The sequence below is a fragment of the Coloeus monedula genome (genome assembly GCF_965178545.1).
Source record: "Coloeus monedula genome assembly, chromosome: 6".
Classification (NCBI taxonomy): domain Eukaryota; kingdom Metazoa; phylum Chordata; class Aves; order Passeriformes; family Corvidae; genus Coloeus; species Coloeus monedula.
This window is the reverse complement of record NC_138786.1, coordinates 39060710-39083020: the sequence shown is the minus strand read 5'-3', so window position 1 is coordinate 39083020 and position 22311 is coordinate 39060710. Positions and strand designations below refer to the sequence as shown.

Here is a 22311-nt window from a genome sequence, read left to right as displayed (position 1 = left end):
TAAAAATTAGTTCTTTAGCATTTCTCTTCAGATCTGAAACTGGATTGGTTAGGAAGCTGTGAATTAACTCAGAATATATCTGTTGAAAGGACTTGTTAAGAGGTATATTGCTGCTTTACACTCTTTTCAGTAGTGTTGATGGTGTCATTCTTCATTCCCCTAAACCTATTGCTTGCAAAACTAATGCACTGTAAAAAAGGTTTTTTGGGGGGACTTTTTTTTAAAATCTTGGTAGGTATAAGTTCAGCTTAATGAAATATTTATATACTGCTGGTAAAGCAATCAGCCATGTATGGAACGCATGACTCCTTATTAAGATGAACAGTCCTTACTTTAAATAGTCCTAACAGTCTTTCTTGCAACAGTTCTTATTGATTTGCCATGTTGTGCTTTAGTAAGGGAATGAATCCACACTGCTCCTGTCCTGCTTCAATCATTGACTCTTCATCATCTCTTGTAACTAACCCTTGCTGAAGTCTCCACATGGCTTGAAGTGGAATTCTTAGACAATGTCTCTGTCTTCTAAAGTATCCTTAAAGAATCACTTCTTTTAACTATACAAGTCACAATCTTGGAGTAATATTCTCTTGAATTTTGACAACTAGTAAGTGTGGAATGCAGGTGGAAGATGCCTAATTTCTGTAGCTTTCAACTTGATATGTACTTCCTATGTCCTCAGTGTACCTGGAAGTGCTTTAGTTTTTGAGCTTGAGTTTGTTGTCACAGCTTGTGTTTAACATGCATTTCTTTGGACAGTCTATCTGTGACTTACCTTGTCTTAGTAAATTTGCTAACAAGGAGTCCATAAAGCTGTAATAGAAGCTTTAAATTGTAGTTCTGTTTTTGAAGATGAATTGTTTTTGCTGACCCTTTTCACCTACTTCATCATGGAGCAACAACATTCACTAGGCAGTTTTGAATCTTTAAAGCTTTACAATAATCAAAGGTCATTTTGACTAAGAGTGACAAATCTTGAAATGTTAACAAATACTGTAACCTGTTGAATAAAAGGATGTTTTGTTTCTCACTAGGTTTGAAAGTTCTGTTTTCTCAACACCACTGTTTCATATTTAAAATAAGCTAAGCTACTACAGGTGGATCAGTTTGGTTACTGTGCTTTTCTTTCTGTGAATTCTGAGTTAGATTATTACAGAATTTACAAGTACAGTAGATTGCATTTTTCAACATTATATAATGGGGAATGTTCTTATTAGTGCTGTAACTAAGGTATTTGAAGAGAGCCTTATGGATAGGTTTTTATTAGTCTGTACAGAATATTGAAGGATGAAATGGTTTGGTGGACACTTTCTGAGTTAGTTCCATAAAAGGAAGAAAGAAGATCTTAAAAGACTTGTTTTTTGGGTTTTTTTTTTTTTATGTAATATGGTGCCCTGATGTGGGAAGACCAATATTAGGGGAATATGAATGAAATGAAATCATGAACAGTGCTTCCATTTCAAGGACTAGGGGGCCCTGTTTTTGACTGGGCTAAGCTGGGCTGTTTCTAGATGCCTAATTCATCTTGGAGTACAGCCAGAGGAGGACTAGTAGAAGCAAAAAAGAAAGCTATGTTTTTCATGTAGGCAGTCACTTAATTACATCAGATCGAAAGCCCCCTGCTTCTAGGTTCTGGGCAAAATACTTTGCCTGATGCTGTGGCAGTCCCTGTCTCTGTGCTTTTGCACCTGCTGGAGGCAGGCATGTGAAGTTTTAGTAGCAGCAAAATGGCAATTGCTTGGTCAGTCGTGTGTGGAGCACAGTGCCTGACAAACTTTGCAACATGACCTGTTACCTAAGTCTAAGTGTTTCCTTCTGGCAAAAATGCTAAGTGGGGAAGAGGTCTAGGGACAATGGAAACCCACTGCTGTAGGCTTTTACTAGAAGTCTTCTATTGTGGGTTTTCTTTTTCTGTAATGAGTGCCTCCACACTAGATGCCATGCAGATGGATCTGTCTCTGAATCAGTCTAGCCATGTATTACAGCTGGTGGAGGGGGTCAGTGGCTCTGTCCCAGGAAGAGGTGACCGGTCCGGGGAGATGGTCCCGAAAGGAATCGCCTTCCCGAGGTCCAGTGTCTTCCCTCAGCTGCTGGCAGGAGGGCCCTTGCAGAGGCTGTCAGCTCTTTAGTGATTATCAGCTCGTGATTCCAGCTCAGCTCTGCAGGGCAGCCTCCAGACCAGAGAGAGAGATGAGAAGGTTCGTGTGGCTGGTTCCGCACGGAGGTAGCTTTATTGTGGGTCCCCTCCGCGAAGGGGGGAGCCAGGGACGGGAACCCTCTCTGGGAGGGGCCCCAGGGAGCTTGCTTTTATAGGGATACAGGGGATCAGTAGGGGACCAATGGATTACAGAGGGTCTGGGATGGGTACAGGCCAATGGGTTACGAATGATCTGCATAGTGTCTCCTAAAGGATTGTGGATCTGTCTTTCCTCGCTGTGATCACAGAAGTGGTTGCCTTTCCAGGGAGTCCTGCTGGGCGATTGCGAAATCTCTTATCTCAGCAGAGATCCCTCCAGGGCAGGGGCTGGGCATACCCCACAGCCATGTGTCTTCTGGACTCGGAGCTGCCTCACACAAGAAACATGGAGGTGAAATATGATGTAGCACTGGGTGCTGGAAACTCACTTGAGAGGCTGTCTTTTGGAGGAATTCAGACACAGTGAAGGCTGCTGCTTGACTTGCTGTTTGAAGTTACTTGCTCTGTGTGGAAGGAAAAACACAAATCCCAAAATACAGAGGTGGCTGCACAGAAGTCAGAGTAACCAAAGAATTGAGAGAAGGTTCTGAGGCGCAGCTCACATTTTGTGAGCTATACCTGCCTGTAGCTCTAGAAGACTCGAGAGCAATAGGGAAATAAACTTTTAGTAAATCAGGGACACTGTATATACAAATCCTAAGTAAACCCTCTCTGCCCAGTTACATTTATACTACTTCCCTATAAAATACTTCTTGGAAGTATTGCTACTATCCTCTTAACCTTTTGGTTTGCAACTCAAGACTTTTGAAAAAGCTAAAAATCCGACTGTGGGTTGAGTTTAAGTTGATGAAAGGGCAGACTGTTGCCAGGAAGGATGATGATGCATGATTCTTCCTTTCCCTTACGTTGGCACAATTATGTGTGCAGCTGCATAGTACAAAGAAGCTTAAAGTTGCTCTGGGTTTTCCTAAGCTTTACTTTGTCTTGTTTTCACGACATCCCTTGTATCAAAACACACAGTTTTGGCTGGGAGGGTCTGGCAGTAAAAGAGAGCTGCCTTCTTAGCAGCAGCATGTACCCTAGATTTATTTAGAATAGCTGCCAAACTGAAGCTTTAGATTGTCATTGGTCTCTGACCTACACTAAACATACTGATGTTTCTTTTTCTATGGCCATTCTGGCTGTTTATCTCCCTAGGTAATGCTTTAGCTTCTGTTTTGCTAGCTTTTGTGTTTCTTCATGACTTCATGCAGCTGTAACTAATGTAAGACCTGAGTAAGTGTTTGACCATTTTGGTGCAAAAGCTGCATTTGGTGTATTGTTCAGTATTTTAAATGGTTGGATTTTGAGGTACTCCTGTGTTGGACTTCATGTTCAAGAAGGGAGGTTTGATAGCTGGTGAAACTGCTAAGGTTGTAATCATATACTCAGAGCACTCATAGCCTTGGCTGTACTTTTAGAATCTTTTGACATATGAATTGTAACTGAGTAAGATAGCCACTTCCTTCATATAAATAAAAAGAAACATATATTTTCCACAAATATTAAGATGTACACTCTTGCCTCTATGGGTTTTTTGGAAAAAGAATTTCTTGTGTTACTAGCAACAGATGTCTGTTTGGAACTGACAGAACAAGGAAGTGAGCAAAATGCAGTGCTAAGGGATTTGATGAAATGTTTTGTCAGTAATTCTTTCTTTCCTGAAAAGGATGTTTCTGTCACTGTGGTTCTGCCAATAATTTTAGTATCTACAGCTTAGGAGTGTGAGCTGGCAAGAAACACTTTTCTGAATCTGAAGGTATAGGACTTTCTCAAGCTGTGCTGATGTAAGTATGTCAGATACTGCAGCCACAAAGAGTAATGGCTCACAGCTTCTATTGTCCTTGATTTATTATAATTTAAATAAGGTGGTTCTTGTGAATTTTGTAAATCTGATCTAATGAAAATGAATTATGTGCTTATTTGGAAAAGTTTAGTAGACTGGCTGGCTTAGTGTGGAAATTACTGAGGTGTAAAGGATGTTGTGGTGGTTGAACCTCAGCTGGCAACTAAAAATCAGAAAAGTGAGAAAACTTGTGGGTTGAGTTAAAGACAGTTTGACAGGGAAAGGAAAAACCGTGCACACAAGCAAAGCTAAGCAAGGACTTTATTCAGTGCTTCCCATAGGCAAGGCAGGTTGTTTAGCCATCTCCAGGAGAGCAGGGCTCCATTATGTGGAACAGTGACTTGAGAAGACAACACTCTGAATGCCTCCCTCTTCCTTCTTATTTCCCCCACCTTATATACCAAGTGTGATGTCCTATGGTCTGGAATATCCCTTTGGTCACTGGGGGTCAGCTGTCCTAGCTGTGCCCCCTCCCATGCACCCCCAGCCACTTTTCCAGTGTGCCAGTACAAGGAGCAGAAAAGGCAGAGTAAGAGCTGCTTGGCAATAACGACATCACCTCTATATTATCAACACCATTTTCAGCACAAATCCAAAACACATCCCCATATTAGCCACTGAGAAGAAAATTAACTCTACCACAGGCGAAACCAGCACAGATGTCTTGGTAGCATCTTTTTTTTTTTTTTTTTTTTTTTTTTTTTTTTTTTTTTTGAGTGCTACATAATGGCCTGTAAATTACAAATATACTTCATGCTTCTGTAATAAGATGGCCAAATGAGTATTGTCACACTTCAGATATAGGTAACTTGTGCAGTCCATAAGTATAGAAGTCAGATTGAAGTATTCCATTTGAAGACTGAAGACTTCAGACTGAAGTATTCTTTTCAATTCATTAGTTCATTACAGTCAATAATCAGCTTTTCAGTAACAGAGACCTTAGATTTATGAGTCCTGTATACCACAAAGATGGGCCACCAAGTCCCCATGTATCTTGCTTTTATATAGAACTTACTAATGTCACTGAATTACAAGCCTTCTGAAAAATAGCTTGTGACTGTCCTCTGCCATAATAGACATGAAAAGACAAAAAAGCTGCTGAAGTTACTGAAATTGCTGCTTTCTGGATAAGACTGAGAAGGATTTAGTAGGCCTAACTGGGAATCTGCTTTCAAACCTTTAAATCAGTTAATTGCTTAATCTGGATTATAAGAACCCAAATGGGGCATAGAATTATGATTTACCTTTTGGGGTTGAGGGATGAATGTCCTGCTTATCTATCACAGGTCACTTGGAGTGCTTCTAACTGAAAAATTTACAAATTCTTAAGGACTTCTGTGGACTGTTTATGAAAGGCATGCAAATCACATGCTTTGGTGTGTCTGAAGTTTTCTTTATATGTTTCCTTTTTGATGCAAAAATTTTTTTAGAAGTCAGCAATTCCTTCTGTGTTCATAACTGGGCATTCAGACTGCTTTGTTCCTGCATTTTATCTGAACCTGATATGAATTACTCTTAACACTGTCAACAGCCCAACATTTTTTTCTTACATAGAGATTTCAGATTTGGGAACAAATCTAGTACAGGTATTTCATAGTGAATAGCTAGTAGTTTTAAGTGATGGAAACATAAATGAATGCACATACGAATACTGGGTCGTTTTGGTTTTTTGTGGTAGTTTTTTTTTCCTGCAAAGTAAATCCTGGCTTGGTAGTCACATTTGCTAAATTCACAAGGGTATCAGTTCTGTAGATTCATTCAGATACCTGAAAATCAGTCTGTATATTTCTATGGTAGAGTCAGAATGCTTTAAATAAGATTAAAAACCGTGTTTGGAAAGAAGGCCAGAGCTTGGCTTAGAGTTGAGTTAATGTTCTGATAATTACTTCTAATGACTAAACTCAACTTTGATGGCTAAATCACCTGGCTAAGCATGTAAATCACTCTGCTGCCTTTCTGACAAGGCCTCCTCCTTGAACAAAGCTGTCAGCTCTGATGGCTGCTATAAGTGAGGAGATCCGGAGTGCTATAAATTGTTTAATACTTGTCAATGAATACAGTATTCAGTGAAACACATGAATACTTAAGCTTTTGGAGTCTCATTCTAGAGACAGAGTAATGGTACTTCTATATAAAAAAATTTTAACTTTGCAACTGTGAATTTCATTGCTGAGGGTGCTTTGCAGTGAATAGTTTTTGTGGCCAGACTAGACCTCTAGGAAGAAACATAAAAGGCATTAAGTGCTTATTTTTGAATCTCAAATTGGCTCTGTTAATTTCCATGACACAATATATTTTCCCATAAGCTTAAATCCTGTCTGTTCTTTTTTAGTGGTGTCATTGCTATTTAAAAAACATTGTTCTGTTACAAGCATAAAAGAAAGAAGACAAATGTGGTGATATTTTTCTTTATTTTTACAGGGTAACTTACAACTTCTGCAGAGCTGCCTGGCAGTGTTAAATGGTGACACATAAGCTACGTTCCGTCCTCCCACTAACAAGGGCTGCCCTCCTCTGGATTTTGTTTTCATGACTTTAAATAGGCATTTACAGTTCCCTGGAGAAAACATTTGACAAAGTGCACATAAGCAAGCTTCTTCTTTCAAAAGAATTAAACACCTGAAAGTAGCTCCAGACTATATGAACAGCATACTTGTTATACATACATATTCATGTTTATTTAATCATTATATGCTTTCATTGTTCAGAAACCAAATGCTCGGGTTTTGTGAAAATAGCCAATATAATAATGTTCATGTTACAAATATTATGATACGGCTGCAATCTTATTTACCTTTGTAAGTAATTTCTGAAGTTCACCATTTGAAGCACATTGTTCAAATGGCCTAAATATTACCATTAGATATTTGAATATTGTTACTATAATGACATTGTATACACTGTCTTAGTTTTTTTTTCCATGTACTTATATCAAAAAACTTATCTTTTTTTGAATTGTGAACATTTCTTAGAAATTTTGGAGAACTTTGTGTAACCTTTATAACTATGATTTAAAAAGAAAAGCAGATGCATTAGTATGTTTGCCTTAACTTGTAGACTAATCAAATTATTGTAAAATAAACCATGAAATCAGTGATTTTTCTAAAATCATGAAGACACTGTATCATCTGTAAGCTTAGTACTTTCTAGTAAATTAGATTAATTTGTTTTTTTCTTGATTCACCATGTAAAAACCTTTGACTAAGTATTGGATTGGTCTGACACTACTTGCCCAGTACTTTTTCACTTGCATTCTCAGGTTTTATCTGTTTCTCTGTGACTTTCCAGTCCAGTGTACCTAAATTGTTTTGAGCTTAGTGGCTGACTCTGCAATTTCTTTGGCAGAAATACATTTGAGAGAACCTCTTGGGTTTCTTCCCGGAAAGGGGAAACAGTAGCAGAAGGGAGTTGAGAAGGTGCATAAACTATCAGTGAAAAGTAATACTGCCCCACTGTGATACAGATAAAACATTTTGCTTCAGGAAAAAAATGAAGGTATCCCCTATAAAGGAATGTGTGAAAAGAATCTCATTCTGCTAACTGGACTTAAGACATAGAGCTGTGAATCCAATATCATTAGTTGTAATGATGGGCCTCTCTTACTTGAACCATGAACTTTTTTCAGAGGTGCTGTTATGCTGTGTAATTTCAGGATGTCATAAAATTAGGCTTGACTTGATGAATCGCTCTTCACAGTGGGATTGCTGCTTTGTGTGTGTTTGTAGGCCTTCAGTGGAGCATCGAATTTTGGGTGAATGGTATGGTTGGAAATGCAGATCAGTGTAAGTCATTGTCTCTGTGATTACAGATGCCCTGTACTGCCACACACAGGTGCGTGGTTTGTTTTGTTTTCCTCAAATAGGGTGCATTGCAGTGTAGTATACTTACCCTGCTGCCTTGCACATTAAAACACTGCAAAGGCAGAGAACTTTGCATTGTGCGTTTATTTGTGTACTCATCACCTCAGGCTTCCATGACCAGTGCCCAGTGGCTCTTGGCAACTTACCTAGTACAGAGAGTATTCCCAGCAATCCCTACTACAATACTGTGCTGTTCATCTTCAGATATAACAGGTATAATTCCTAAGGAACTCATCTATAAATAGACTATAAGGGACAAAGATGACAATGTATATATAGTTAACAATATTGTAAATATTTTAAGTAGGATGTGGGAACAGTTTTTAGATTAGTCCTCGCTGTTGAGTGTTACTAAATCATTAAATTTTTTCCAAGCCTCTTGGTATTGGGTGTGTCTCTTAAAGCTCTAACTCCGTAACTCTGGAAAAAAGTGCTTAAAACGTGACCCGAGGACTTGCAGCTCCAAGGAGAAACGGGAGAAGACCCGCCTGCCCGGTGCTCGCTGCGGGGCGGCCCGGGAGCCGCCGGGGCCCACTCTGCGCCCGGCCCTTGGCGGCGGGGGCGCCTTTTCCGGGCGGGGCGGGGCTCGGCCGCCGGAAGTCGCGGGGGCGCCCGGAAGGGGCAGGGCTGCGGCAGCGGGCGAGCGGCGGCGGCGCAGCCATGAGCCGCCTGCGGGAGGAGGACGACCCGTACGTGGTGGAGGAGCCCAGCGACGAGGAGCGAGCGCTCAGCAGGTGCCTGGAGCTGCCGGCCGGGGGGTGGGCTCGGGCCGGCGGCGGCGGGCCCCGCTCGCCGCCTGGCGTGTCCTGGCCCGGGCGCGGAGCGACGCTGGCGGTGCCAAGCCGTGGGTGCCGCGGCTCTCGCCCGACCCTAGGTGCCGGCCCCGGGCTGCCTGCGAAGTGCAGGAGGATCGGCCTCGCACCAGCCGTGGCGATTTCCTTGAAACCGGCGTATATTCCTGACCGCACAGCTTCCTGTGCCGAGCGAGAGTTGCAGGGGATCGCGGCAGGCCGCACGCAGTCGGCTGAAGCTCCTTTGCGTTTAAACTGGAGTTTTAATATCACTAAGCTAATAAAATGTTTTAATATGTACGTTGCCAATAAACGTAGGAATAAATGCTTTCCAGCCCCCACACAATTCAGATATTCGTTCTCCAAGTGACTATGTCCACGTTTTAGCCTATTCGTAATAATTAGGTGTGTAACACTTAAATGTTTGTAGCTCAGAGGATGAGGTGGATGTGCTCCTACATGGCACTCCTGACCAGAAGCGGAAGCTGATACGGGAGTGCCTGACTGGGGAGAGCGAGTCTTCCAGTGATGATGAGTTCCAAAAGGAGATGGAAGCAGAACTGAACACCACCATGAAGACTATGGAAGGCAAATGGAAATCACCAGAAATGGGTAAATCACGCTTAACATCTGGTTGCATATGAAATCATGAATTATGTCTTAGTGGCCAAATCATCTTTACGTTTTGGTTGTGCAGTTGAGAGTACGTAGCAATATTTACACCACCACATCCATACAGCACAGAATAGCAGTTTTGTTGCAAAGTGACTGTGACTGCTTGGCAGTTTATCTAGGTCTTTTTTGAACTTCTGTGGCCCTGAAATTTTGGGGGACTTTTTTTAGTTAATTTTATTGTAATCAAAGTTTGTGAAACAATGTGCCACACCTGTACTTCTTTCATGTGAGTAAAGATGTCTTGTGTGTATTATGTAGGGCAGAGACAGGCATATTTAATGTAGTGTCCTCTGTGTCTGAAGGGAGTGTTGGGAGGAACTTTCCATCAAACTGTACCTGAGGTTCAACTTCAAGGGAGGGGGAGCAGCTTTGCTCTGAGAATGGCTATAAATGAAGTAACACAAGTGATGTGAATGACAAGGGTGTGGGAATAATTTGGGAGAGCTGTTACTTAACACACCCAGGTAGAACAGAGCACTCTGGACGGAGTAACTTGAAAGTAAAGGTTTGTTCTGGGCTATATACTTCCTGTCATTTTAGTGGAGTGTTCTTACCACTTCTGATTTCACTTGTAGGTACTTCCTCAAGTACTGGGCTGACTGGATCTGCCAGCACTTCAAAATACTATGATGACATTTATTTTGATTCTGATTCAGAGGATGAAGATAAAATAGGTAAATGATAGAGGCGAGAGGAGGGCATCTTTATAGTACCACTCACTCTCTCAGATCCTGTAAAATCCTCTTGGGGGTGTCAAGAGGCTGTTTTTGAAGGCAGCATTTTGCTGGGTAATTACCAGCCTGTATGATCTCAGTGTAGTTCCTGCAGTTTTATTATGTATCCCAGTGTAATGCTTTGGTGTCATGCACTTGGAGGAGCGATGAGCCAGGCCTTTAAGTTTCAGTTTAGATTTATTGCAAGGATGGAAAATGAAAATTGGAAATGGTATCTTTTGATAATTTGTGTCGGATGGTTGTAACACGTTCTTGCACAAATTTTTCAGATACACAGGATGTCCGTAAAAACAGAAAACATCAGCAACGCCGGATTCTTTCCAATGATGAGCTGTTGTATGACCCAGAAGAAGACAGTAGAGACCAAGAGTGGGTAGATTCACAGAGGAGAGGGTAAGCAACCATAAATACTTGAATTGTAAGATGCTTAACATCAACTGAAAATTTTAAATGAAAATGGTAAATACAGAGAAAAAGCCAATGCTGTCAAGTCCATGCAGTGGAAGTATTTTTTATATATAACTTACAGCATAGGAAACTTAAAAGCCTGTAAAATGGTTTAGGTGTATGTAATGGAAGTTGAGTCTTCAAAACTATACAAAACTTCAAAACTTTTAAAATCAGGATTTCCAAATTCTGTAAGCCAGTTTTGTCTGTAGATCTCATCGAACAACCATGCTATGAATTAAAATATTGCAAGATAATTTGATTGCTGATTAATATCTGTTTCTGATAAATACTGTATTTCCGGTTTTGGAAAACTCTGAATTTAGCAAGCCACAGAATGTTCAGAAAAAACAGGAACAATACAAAGCTGCTTTAGTGAGGGTTTTTTGAAGGTTGAAGTAGAAAAATGTTTGTTTCACCAGAGGTAAAATTTTCCACATAAATATATTGCATAAGATGATGTATGTTGCCTGCAGAGATAGCACTTGAGACACCTGCCTTGTTAGAGGAGAGGGTTATTAGGCACAAATTCTCATGCCAGATGTATTTGTCTCACCAAATGAAAATACTCTGTAAATGAAATGATACTGGTATATTTTCCCCTCACCTTATCATTTATGTTCTTTGGGTTAATGAAAAAGGTGTCTAGACGGAGCCAAGTATTAATTGGTGTACTTTAATGCAAAGAAAGGTTTGACAGTTGAATTGATATGACCAGCAGCAAGGGCATGTCATTTCACTTTTTGTCTCCCCTTCCTCCTCTGTCGAACTGGTAGGTACCGTAACCAGAGAAGAGCACCGCAGCAGCGGCAGGCAAAACCTGCACCTGTTCCAAATAGCGATGCTGTTCTGAATTGCCCTGCTTGCATGACAACATTATGCCTGGACTGCCAGAGGTAACAACAGTGAACAATAAGGGGTCTTTTTGTAATGTCTTTTTTTCGGTAGTAGTAGTATTAGTTTATTCAGTTTGATCATGGATTTTTATCAATTCCGTCATGCAAGGTTGCCCTAATAAAGAGAAGGCAGGTAGATGTGAATCAGATTTAGGGTTGGATGCTGGTTTGTAAGAATGATGATCAGTTTAACCTGCAGTGTGGAGATGTGGAAGAATAGGGTGGAATGTTAACATAGTGGAGAAGGTAAATTTTTCAAAAAAATAATAACCATGGAGACTCAACAGGCATTTTAGGTAGATTGGGGTTTTTAGAGATACTTACTTATATATATTTTGGCTTGATGTTTAGAGGCATAAAACTATTCCAGGTTATTTTTGTCTAAAAGTGCCTTGTTAAAGGAGAATTAAGCAAAATAAAGATAGCGTATTCATACTTGGTTTGAGTCTTAGCAGTTACATTTAAAAGTGTCTTGAGTGTAGTTACATTTAAAAGTGCCAGGAAGGTATTTAGGTGAGGTATTTAGGTGAGACTCCACAGTGTGTTTTGCCAGTCTTCAGTGTCTGACTGCATTGCAGGCCTGGTTAGTGCTGCTAACCCGTGCTAAGGAAAGGACTCTAGAACTGGGAGTAAAGTAGAAAGAAATCTTCTGAAATGAGGAATAAACTACCTGTCATTTATTGAGTATTTTTGGTGATTGAGGATAAAATTCCACAGCAGCCTAAAATCATCTAAGTACTGGTCCTGTTTTTTGCTTTGCTGGCTCTGGTACTTCTTGACCCTGTTCTATAGTTAAGTGTTTCAGTTTGCTATGATGACAGAAAACTCCCTATTTTTATTGTCAGACTGGTCTTTCCTGGGTTTAATAAACTGAAATAGCTCAGCACAGTGTCATACAAGCAGTAAGCCAGCAGAATTTGAGACTGGACTTCTATAGCCACTGTTATGTTGGTTTAGGCTGCTGTAAAGTTGCAGCCTGAGGGACATAGCAATAAATTGACCTACAGCACTGAATTTTGCTACATACTCCAGATATACAGTTGTTAAGGCTGACGACAGCTGAAATTTTGTTTTATGTTTTATTATAGACGTGTCTTCTAATGTGATGTGTCAATGTTGTTATTTATAAGTAAGGAATTTCAGACTTGCACGACATTTTAGGATGTCAGTGCCAGTAGTTGAGTCATTTGCACTCACAGCTTCCTGATCTTTTGCCTATTATCAGCTATACGTAGCAATGCATAATTCTGCAGTACCAATACCATTGTACTCCAGAGTGTTTCTTTCAGCAACAGCCAGTATTTTTTTAAATGCCTTAAAAAAAAACAACAGATGGCTGCAATTCTATGTTTTTATTATTTTTGTAGCTGTGACTTCTGTTTATAAAATTCCTATTTATTTGGCTTTCAGCCCTTTAGCATGTTATTTCCTATCTTTAATCCCATTTTCAATGGTGATAACAGATTTCTTGGAAGCAGAGTTGTGTAAGGTATGACTTGCATTTTCTTCCCTTCTCCATAGACATGAATCTTACAAAACACAGTACAGAGCAATGTTTGTGATGAACTGTGTTGTTAACAAAGAGGAAATACTGAAATACAGAAAGAAGGTAAAGAGAAGTAAGAAAATGAAGCACAGCAAAGAAATTGGCTCTATACAATCAAATCAAGAAGAAGAGGAAGTTTATCATCCGGTATTATGTACTGAATGTTCAACTGAAGTAGCAGTAATGGATAAAGATGAAGTTTTTCACTTCTTCAATGTTCTGGCCAGCCACTCCTAATGTGCAAATGCCAGGGGAAAAATCCTGTGCTGTTTTTAAGAGCATGGGAAGTGTTAGAAATGCAGGCATGCTAGCCTTTTTAAAATGTGGTCTTGTAAATGTACATTATCATCTGAGAACTTTATAATGGTTGGACTTTTTGCAAAGTTTGTAAAGGGCATATGGTTAACTGCATGTATTTGAGAGCAATATTCGTTCCCACCATCAGGCAGTTGAATCATTGGGGATTAAAAATTTTGTAAATACCATGTAAGATCTGTATATTATGATCATTCCCTGTATATATACAATCCATTCATTATCTCAGTGTGTATTAGAACTGCTTCTTGGAATAAATACTTTATAGTAACTGATTTTCCACAGCTGCATTGGTTATATTTATAGCAAGGGATATACAGCTTTCAGTCAGGATGTTTGATGTGCTTAGGCTGTTGTTCTTGGTAGATTTGCACACATGTAATCTGTGTTACGGTTTTACCCCAGCTGGCAACTAAGCTACACAGCTGCTTGCTCACTCCTCCCACCCCCTCCCGCAGCGGGGAGGAAAATTTGGACCTGAAAACCCATGGCAAGAGGAGCCCACACAAGAGCAGGTGTTCTGGTAGAACTTGTGACCCTGTGGTGGACCCATGTTGGAGCAGGCTGTACCTAAAGGACTGCACTTCATAGAAAAAGACCTACATAGGAGCAGTTTGGGAAGAACTGTTGCCTGTGGGATGGACTCATGTTAGAGAAGTTTGTGGAGTACTGTCTCCTGTGGAAGGTACTCCGCACTGGAGCAGGGGAAGGACTTCTCCTGGAGCAGTGGCAGGAACAATAGGTGATGAACTGACTGTAACCTCCATTTCCTGTCCCCTTGCACTGCTGGTGGGGGAGGAAGTAGAGCCCAAGAAGGAGGGAGAGTTGGGGGAAAGTGTTTTTAAGATTTATTGTATTTCTCATTATCCTGCTCTGATTTTGTTAGTAGTAAGTCCATTTAATATCCCCAAGTTTGGTGTGTTTTGCCCATGGTGGTATTTGGGGAGTGAGCTCTCCCAGTCCTTAACTCATGAACCTTTTTCTGTATTTCCCCTGTGCATATGCAGAGGGGAATAACAGAGCAGCTTTGGTGGGTGCCTGGTGTCCAGCCAGGGTCAACCCACCGCAACAACACAACTGCTCACCACCTGCTGACCGACAGCCAGCTTGTCCCTGAACAGCAATCATGTGCCTTCCAGGTAACTCTCCCAGTTTATATACTGGGCATGATATTCTAGAGTATGGAATATCCCTTTGGCCAATTTGGTCACTTGTCCTGGCCATGCTCCCTCCCAGTTTTTTGTGGAGCTCCTCACTGGCAGAGCATGAGACACTGAAAAGTCCTTGACTTATCCTAAGTACCACCTAGTGTTTTGCCAGTGAGTAGGGTCAGAGACACAGACACAAACCAACACCAACTTAAGGAATAGTGTAAATTACTATAATGCAAAACTGCAAAGAATCACAAAAGCATAGACTAAGCAATGCACATAATCCTTAGGAAACAATTACACAAGGCTAAGCAATGCACCTAATTGTTACTATGAAAGAATGCCTATAGTGATTTAAGAAAGATACATCACCAGTTACCCTAATACTTGACCATCATCCAAGCCCTCAAAACATCAGCTGTGGGGCAAAGGACTGGAGAACCAGGCCCGGTAATGGAACTCCAGCGGAGTGTCCACCTTGCAGGCCACGAGGCTCCCCCAGTTTAACTGTGACAGTAGCCCAGATTTTGTACTGTTAAACAAACAAGCTGACATAATTTCTGATTTCATTCTTCTGTTTGCTTTCCCCTAAAGCCCCACCAGGGCTCCAGGAGGAACCAAGGGAGTTGTCTTTGACCCCATACCCCTCTAGTAAGGCCAGATGTGGCCTTATCTGGTTTCTAGATATGGAAAGGTAAATAAATGTTTTGCCAATAAATGAATACATATAACAATACTTTGTTAATGAGCGAATATATATATAACATTTGGTTGAAATGTTCATCTAGAGGTTAACTTTGGCTCAGGGCCTGTTGTTTGGACCTTAGTACTTAATTTAGCAACAACCAAAACATCAGGGTGTTCATGAGAACATTATTCTCATACTAAATCCAAGCTACTGACAAGAATATGAACTCCATCCCAGCCAAAACCAGGACACTGATAGATTGTAATGATATTTGGATTTTTTGGTTCATTAAGCTCTCAAAAAAATGAAACTTTCCTTTATACAGAGTGGAAGATGAGTTTACATTGATTTTGCTGGCATGGACTGTTCTGCCACTGATCGTGTAAATCAACATATTAATGCCCAGCAATACAGCTAAATGTTGTACATGTAAATATGTATATGAAGAAAGTACTGGACTTTATTGTCCTTTTTCCTTACGATGACACATTTTAAGAAGAAATTTACAGTCAGATCTATTACCATAGAACTAGTTTGTATGCTTTTTCTGTTTCTTTAGTAGATATACAGCTTCTTTATGGAAGCACGAAGAGCTTCTGCTACTTGGTATTTATGTTTATGAAGCCACTGTATTTTTAATACTGGATTTTCCCGGTCTCCATTCAGGTGTGTGCCCAAGAGGTGAACTCTTGTTTTTTATTAGTAATTAACATCTCTTTATAGCCTGATTTTTTTTCACTCTACTTTGAATAAGGGTCTGTCTGGGAAAAAAAAAAAATCTCATCTTTGTGTTTTTTCTCGTAAGAGTACTGGGAGTAACTAGTTATATGTGCTTTGAGGAATTGTCAGAAATATTTGAACTTAGGAGATAGGAACCTGAATAGCATCTTTTGTGCCTTAGATTATAATAAAACCTTCTAACTCTTTTGTTACCTTTTGTAGTCCCTGGTGTGGTATTTTACTAATCCACACATACTCATTCTATGCTGTTACATGAGATTAGGAAGAAACAAACATCCTGGTTCTTCTGTCAGGATTACATGAGAAAAGCACTGAATTACTATTATCAAATCAGCAGAAACTTAGCCTCTGCCTAATGAAGTAGAGGACTGTTGATGCAGCTGCTGAACACGTGGTTGGTCACTATGATGTGCCTTCCTCTGCATTTGCAACCTATGAACAAAATGGAGCTCTGCTGGTTCTGAGGCTTGGGGTATGCATGAGACAAGATTTCAATCTCATCTTTGCTACCTACATTCAGACTCATTAGTGAAGTATCTAACTTGCAGTATCAGCTGTGGGATCATCAGAAGTGGGATAAATTCTTACTGTGTGCCACGAGTCAAGAGGTGTATACAGGAAATTTTGAATGTATCAAGAACTGTTTCTTGGTAGAACTGTGGAGGAACACATGTAATAGGGAGTATGGTCTGTGCTCTAGAGCATGCTGGCCTCAATTTAGCTCTCTTCACATTCCAGGTGAAACACAAAGGCTGTCTATAGTGTCAGGTTAAGGATGTTTGCACTGACCTGCTGGAAACATGAGCACGTGAGAATGTAGTTCACAGGCTCAAGTGTCAATGCAGGTGGTGTCACAAAAATCAGTTACATGATGACAGTCCGTAAGCGGGGGTACAATGGAGCTGGTGAAGGAGGGGAAACTATAGAGGAATAATGTCCAATTTCCTTAAGGGGCTAACTAGCAAAAAAACTCTGATGAGTATTCACCATACCAAAAAAGGGGCTGCCTACTTGGTAGGTTAGGACAGATGTAGTACATTTTGAAGCTGGCATGCCTCTAGGCATTACCTTTCCTCTCATCCCAGGTCCTTTCTTGCTGCTGCAAGCATTTTGCTTGCCTTACCACTTGAATTGCACAGCGTTTTGTTAGGAATCACAGGAACAGAGAGGACTGGACCTGTTTGCTCCATGTTGATAATGTTCTTGCAGCTTTGAATTGGAGTAATGCTTTACTTGTGCTGAATACCCCATTTGTCCTTGAACTTTGGACATGTTTATACAGAAAGGCACCTTTCGTGATTACCACCATGTGCTCAAGCAGCAACACCAACACGGCACTCCTCCAACAGCAACTGCAACAAGTAACAGCAGACTTGGATAGTGGCAACAGCTCCCGTAGGCATTGTGTAGGAGTGTTAACTGAATGCTCTCATTTCCCCTTGTGTTGAAATAAAACTGCATAGATAAGGTGTGTCTAAACGTCTTCAGGGTGAATTAAATCCCATTTCAGATTCCTGAAATAGTACACAAAATTGTACAGTCTTAAGTTTTGCCAGCTGCTTTTCTTTTTCACAGTTATCTCCTGGTCCTGTGGTTGTATTTTGCAGCTGTATAAGTAACTCATACGTGCATTCTCCTGTGGTTGTATTTCCTTATTTTTCATTGGATAAATAGTACAGGTGAAGGTAGGGGTGGGATGGCTAAAAGGACAGAATCACATTGCTCAGTGACATAACTGCAAATTGATTTACTAAGCAGAGTAAGTATAGTGGGTCAATTCCAGTTTCTAATCTATGCTGTGCACACTTGGAATGTGTGGTCTGGACCAGTGGCCTGGCCCCAGTGCCTGGAAGTTGCAACACATGCTCTGCTCATTTAAGGCCTGATGATTGTGTACATCCCCTTCCAGTGGGCTTTCAACACCTGTCTTCTGGAGTGTCAGCATAAACTGCCAAGGGCCTTCCTAATCACCAAGTTCCAAACCAGTCTCTGGGAATTTCTCTTAGGCCAAATAGCAGTCAGGGCAGGGATGTCCCACACCCTCTGGTTTCTGTCTCCGAGTGCCTTAGGGTAGTGCAAAGTTAGGAACAGTCACAGTAAACAGTTGATTTATCACTTCTTTGTTTTTCCTATTCATATGGATTAATCTCGCCAGAGCTGGCCTATCTTAAGGTCGCATTTATCCGAGCCACGTTTTTAGGTGGGTTTTACCCTCCGACAATTGAACGAAACTGAAGACTCGTGCAGATAATTTTTAACATGCCTCCCTTAGGCCCTGCCAAGCACAGGCTTTGACTCTTCCGTGATTCCCAGAACGTCAATTTAGATTAAACAGGATGAGAGAAACTAGGTTGCAGCACCATCTCCTCGGTGTGACTCGGGCCGGGAGGTTACCAGGTTCAGGTCAGCCGTATAATTTAATCAGCTGGAGCCCGATGTCGGCGTTCAGCGGGGAGGGCCGGGGAAGCGGCGTGTGTCCCCACCGTGCTCCCCGGCTCTGGGAGCGCCCGGAGCACGCCGTGCCGACCCCACAGGCCGCGGCGCCTCCTTGCCGGTGGCCGCGGCCGCCCGAGCACAGGGCGGGGCTGGGGGAGGGCGGTCCCGGCTGCACCGCCCCATCTCTGCTCGGCCTGGGCCCGGCGCGGGGCCGCTGGCGGGCGGGGGAGCGCCATGGCGCTGGGCTCGGCGTGGAAGCAGATGTCGTGGCTGTACTACCAGTACCTGCTGGTCACCGCGCTCTACATGCTGGAGCCCTGGGAGCGCACCGTCTTCAGTATCCTTCTGCCGGCCGGGCCTGGCGGGGGGGGGGGGGGGGGGGTTTGTGCGGGGCCGGGGGCTCTCCCCCTTCCTTGCCGCGCTGTGTCCGGCGGTGGCTCCGGGGCTGCCCCAAGGCCTCCGGGCGGGTGTGGCGGCTCCGCCGGCCCTGCGCGGGGCTCGGGGAGCGCCCGGGCCGTGGTCGTGCTGAGGGCGCTGCCGCCGGCGGGGCTTGCTGGGGGTGGAGGAGAGTCGGGCCGGGAGGGGAGCCGAGCCGAGCCGGCCTGAGGCGCCCAGCGCGGCCAGAGGGGCGGCTGTGTCCGCTTGGGACCGAGGCTTGGCCCCACCTTGCTGGCGGGGACTCAGCTCCTCACCCTTCCAAACTTACATGCTGCCCGAGCTGGGAATAAGCCTCACTGCTGTTTTCGTATGTCGTGTCCGGGCGCCTGGCAGCCTAGTCCGTTTCTCCTCCGGTGTAAGTTTTTATCTCTAGAGTTGTGGTAGTTCTGTCTCTTGCACTGAAATCCAGAGCTTTCTGTTAAGGATGAGTGTCTTTAAAGATTTCTTTTGTATTTTTGCCTAGAGGAAAGTAAATGTGCACGCTGCAAAACCTGGGAAGCCTAGGGTTTCATGCTGCTTTGTCACATAGCTTTTATTACATGGGTATTTAATCCTCGAGCTGGTAAATTTGCTTGGCTGTTTCAGAGTGGAAGAACTTGATAGATGCTCATGTAAAGGCATCTGTATAAACACTATTTATAGGTTTTCTTCTTTACCTGGCCCTTTTGTACAGGCAGTGCATTTTCTTAAGTATTGCTATGGCATTGCAAGTATTTTTCTCTGAAGTGTGACTGTTTTGATCTTGACTTAAAATGATGTCTTAATACGAATGACCCTGAGACATCTCCAGTTAATGCTGAGAGGCGGATAGAGAAATTAATTGAAACATTAACATAGAGAAGGGTATAAGCAGTAGCAAGAATCTGCTTTTGCTGAGATTCTGCTCAGTTTTGTAAAGAAACTCATATTTGTTGCATAAAAGTGGTTGCCCAAGTTACAGTGCTGTGGTCAGTCATTTTATTTTTCGTGTGCCAAGTCAGTAGAAATGGAGATGACTGGAAAAGAGGAATACTATGTTTTTATAGACTTACTGTGCACAATTGTTCAGGTAGGGGTTCTTCTGTTGTATTCCTTGTTAACATACGTTCTTCCTTTTATGCCATGCTTGCGTTATTGAGGAAACCTAATTTTTGTTTTCCCTGCAATTATATTAATCATCATTATTTTTTTTCCTTTTTGCCTTGTGCAAAATATTTGAGTAAATGAAAGTGTGTACATGCTTACTTTCATAAAATGCTCATATTGTAATTGCCGCATAGTGTACAAATGTAAGGAGTGGCACATGTATCACTTCTGATCTCAGATCACCAAAAATGTTTTTTGTCCTCAAAGTGGATGCTTTGACTGTAGGTGGGCCATGTCTGCCAGGTGCTGTATGGATGCAGTGCAGACACAGTGGCCTTGGGAACTAATGGTGTGTGGCTGTGCTGCGTGTCATGCTGCTGCCTGTGCTCCAGTATCAGAAGTGAGCACTGATATGGAAATGTGGATTTATGAGTTGACCTTCATTTTAGTATCTCTTGCTGTATAATCTTCTGGGACTATAAATACACCAATCAGCTCTAAAAGGCACACCTCATAGCTCTGCTCTGCCGTGGGTGAGTCGGTCATAGAGCGCTTGTTATGCTTGTGCTGTGGAGACTTGATTTCAGGAAAGCGCAGAGCGTGCACAGCTCCTCCGGTTTCACCTGTGGAAACCGAGTACTGCTGTCTGTCTTATCGTGCTTGTTAATCTCCAGTGTGTTTTATAGTGTTTCTGGCTAAGTTTACTGAATCTCTGCAGGTAGTTGGACGAAATCAACAGTTTTTTATTAATTTTGAGTACTTCCGAATTTCTGAAACCTTAAGCTTTTTGAAACCATAATCTTTCAGTAATCTGATGCCGGAATTTGTTTAGATAAAGCTTCAAGAGCCGCTAGAGCTTGAGAAAAATACAGCTGTACATATACTTTATAAGCTATTGTCTCAGTTCTCTATATAAGTTTTACAAAAGTTCCCTGTTAGGAGGTCAACTAATAAGGTGGTCATCTGAAGACTTTTTAGCTGATAGCATCATGTGAAGTTTATTTTGCATTGTAATCTGCTATAGTAAAGTACTAATGACTGTGTTTAAGTACACACCTTGAGTCAAAGCTATGCTGATGCTCTGAGGCTTTGTGAGTGAAGTCGTTAGAAAACATCCAATGCTGTCTGCTTAAAAAGGAGGTCATCCACAAATAAGAATGGTATTATTCAGTAAATACTGATTTACTTAGAAAGTAATTTACTGAGTAAGTAAACTACTTTTTCAGTAAATACTCATATTATTGTAGTTTTGTTTTGTTTTGGATTTTTGTGGTGGTTGACTTTTTTCTGCTTGGCTGAATGGGGCTGGCTTCAGCAAGACTTGCTCAACATCTAAGAAGATGAATGTGAAAACGTGTATTTTCTCAGTGCCCACTTTCTGTTCTCCCTCACACTTCCCATGCTCTGGCGTGTCCTCTTGTGTCACTGACAAGGCAGTGGATAACTTGCAAGGCATCCTTTGCAATTCAGCTGATTGCTTCTACTGGCATTCTGGTTTTCAGTGTTCATTAGGTTCTTCTGTGGCTTATAATTGCCGAATACAGTTGATCTTGTTGTTTCAGAAACATGATGTTATAAGATAGTAGCCACTAAAATTTTAATGCTATAGTTTGTGATGTCTTGTGCGGTTTCTATTTCAAGTGCTTTTTTCCTCAACTGTAATTCAGATTCCATGTTAGTTTCCATTGTTGGAATGGCACTGTACACAGGCTATGTGTTCATGCCTCAGCACATCATGGCAATATTGCACTACTTTGAAATTGTGCAGTGATGAAGAACGTATTTTCAAGAAGTAACTGGGCTTTGAAATCTGGTCTACAAAGAAGAATGAACCTCTTAGTTTTAACAAGATTTCTACTGATGTCCGAAAGACACAATTATGACTCTGAAGACTAGGAAATGAGATATGTAGAGCAGGGACGTGAGATGTCCCCTGTGTTGTGTTCATTCCCTTTAATTTTACAAGATATGCCCTTGTATAGTAGTTTTGTCTACTTTAACATTGTGATTGTACTTTGATATCAGTATTTTCTTAACTTTGTGACAGTTTCAATATTGCACTGTGAAAGCTTTTCTTAATTGTAATTTTGAGTAAATCTTAATTGCCTTCTATTTTTAATCAGAAAGTCATCTTATTAAATGGGGCTTAAAGCTTTTGCTATTGTATGGTATGTATTTGCCTGGATATTTCTATTAATGCTTTTTGTAAGAAAATACATCTAGATTCATATTAGAGACATGGATATATTAGTCTAATGCTATTTACAAAAGTTAGTTTGTATGACTGAACTCAGGTGTACTGTTTGCTGTCCAAACTTTGTTCAACAGTATATTTGTGCATATCACCTAAATTTGGAATTGGCAGTTATTTCAAGTTTCTGTATTCTACCTGTTGGAGGAGGGAGGGGGAAATGAGGCATTCAAGCAGAGTGAAGACTGCATTCGTTAT

General features: G+C 41.5%; 3 protein-coding genes across 3 annotated transcripts in view; all 3 read left to right on the top strand.

Annotated features, from left to right (window-relative positions):
• The window catches only part of SNX6 (sorting nexin 6), a 29743-nt gene extending 21493 nt beyond the window's left edge, over window positions 1-8250 (top strand). The window contains exon 14 of the mRNA XM_082284412.1: window positions 6501-8250. Coding sequence (XP_082140538.1) covers window positions 6501-6554 — 54 coding nt within the window. The 3' untranslated portion in view covers window positions 6555-8250. The remainder of the gene's footprint in view (window positions 1-6500) is intronic.
• A 326-nt stretch (window positions 8251-8576) lies between these two features.
• EAPP (E2F associated phosphoprotein) lies at window positions 8577-13840 on the top strand. Its single transcript, XM_082283014.1, has 6 exons — window positions 8577-8673; window positions 9161-9342; window positions 9981-10079; window positions 10409-10532; window positions 11363-11482; window positions 13004-13840. The coding sequence occupies exons 1-6, from the start codon at window positions 8600-8602 to the stop codon at window positions 13263-13265; spliced, it is 861 nt and encodes a 286-aa protein (XP_082139140.1). The 5' UTR covers window positions 8577-8599; the 3' UTR covers window positions 13266-13840.
• Window positions 13841-18561: 4721 nt separating this feature from the next.
• Window positions 18562-22028, top strand: SPTSSA (serine palmitoyltransferase small subunit A). The gene is made up of 2 exons (XM_082284258.1): window positions 18562-18696; window positions 21530-22028. The coding sequence occupies exons 1-2, from the start codon at window positions 18594-18596 to the stop codon at window positions 21631-21633; spliced, it is 207 nt and encodes a 68-aa protein (XP_082140384.1). The 5' UTR covers window positions 18562-18593; the 3' UTR covers window positions 21634-22028.
• The last annotated feature ends 283 nt before the right edge of the window (window positions 22029-22311 follow it).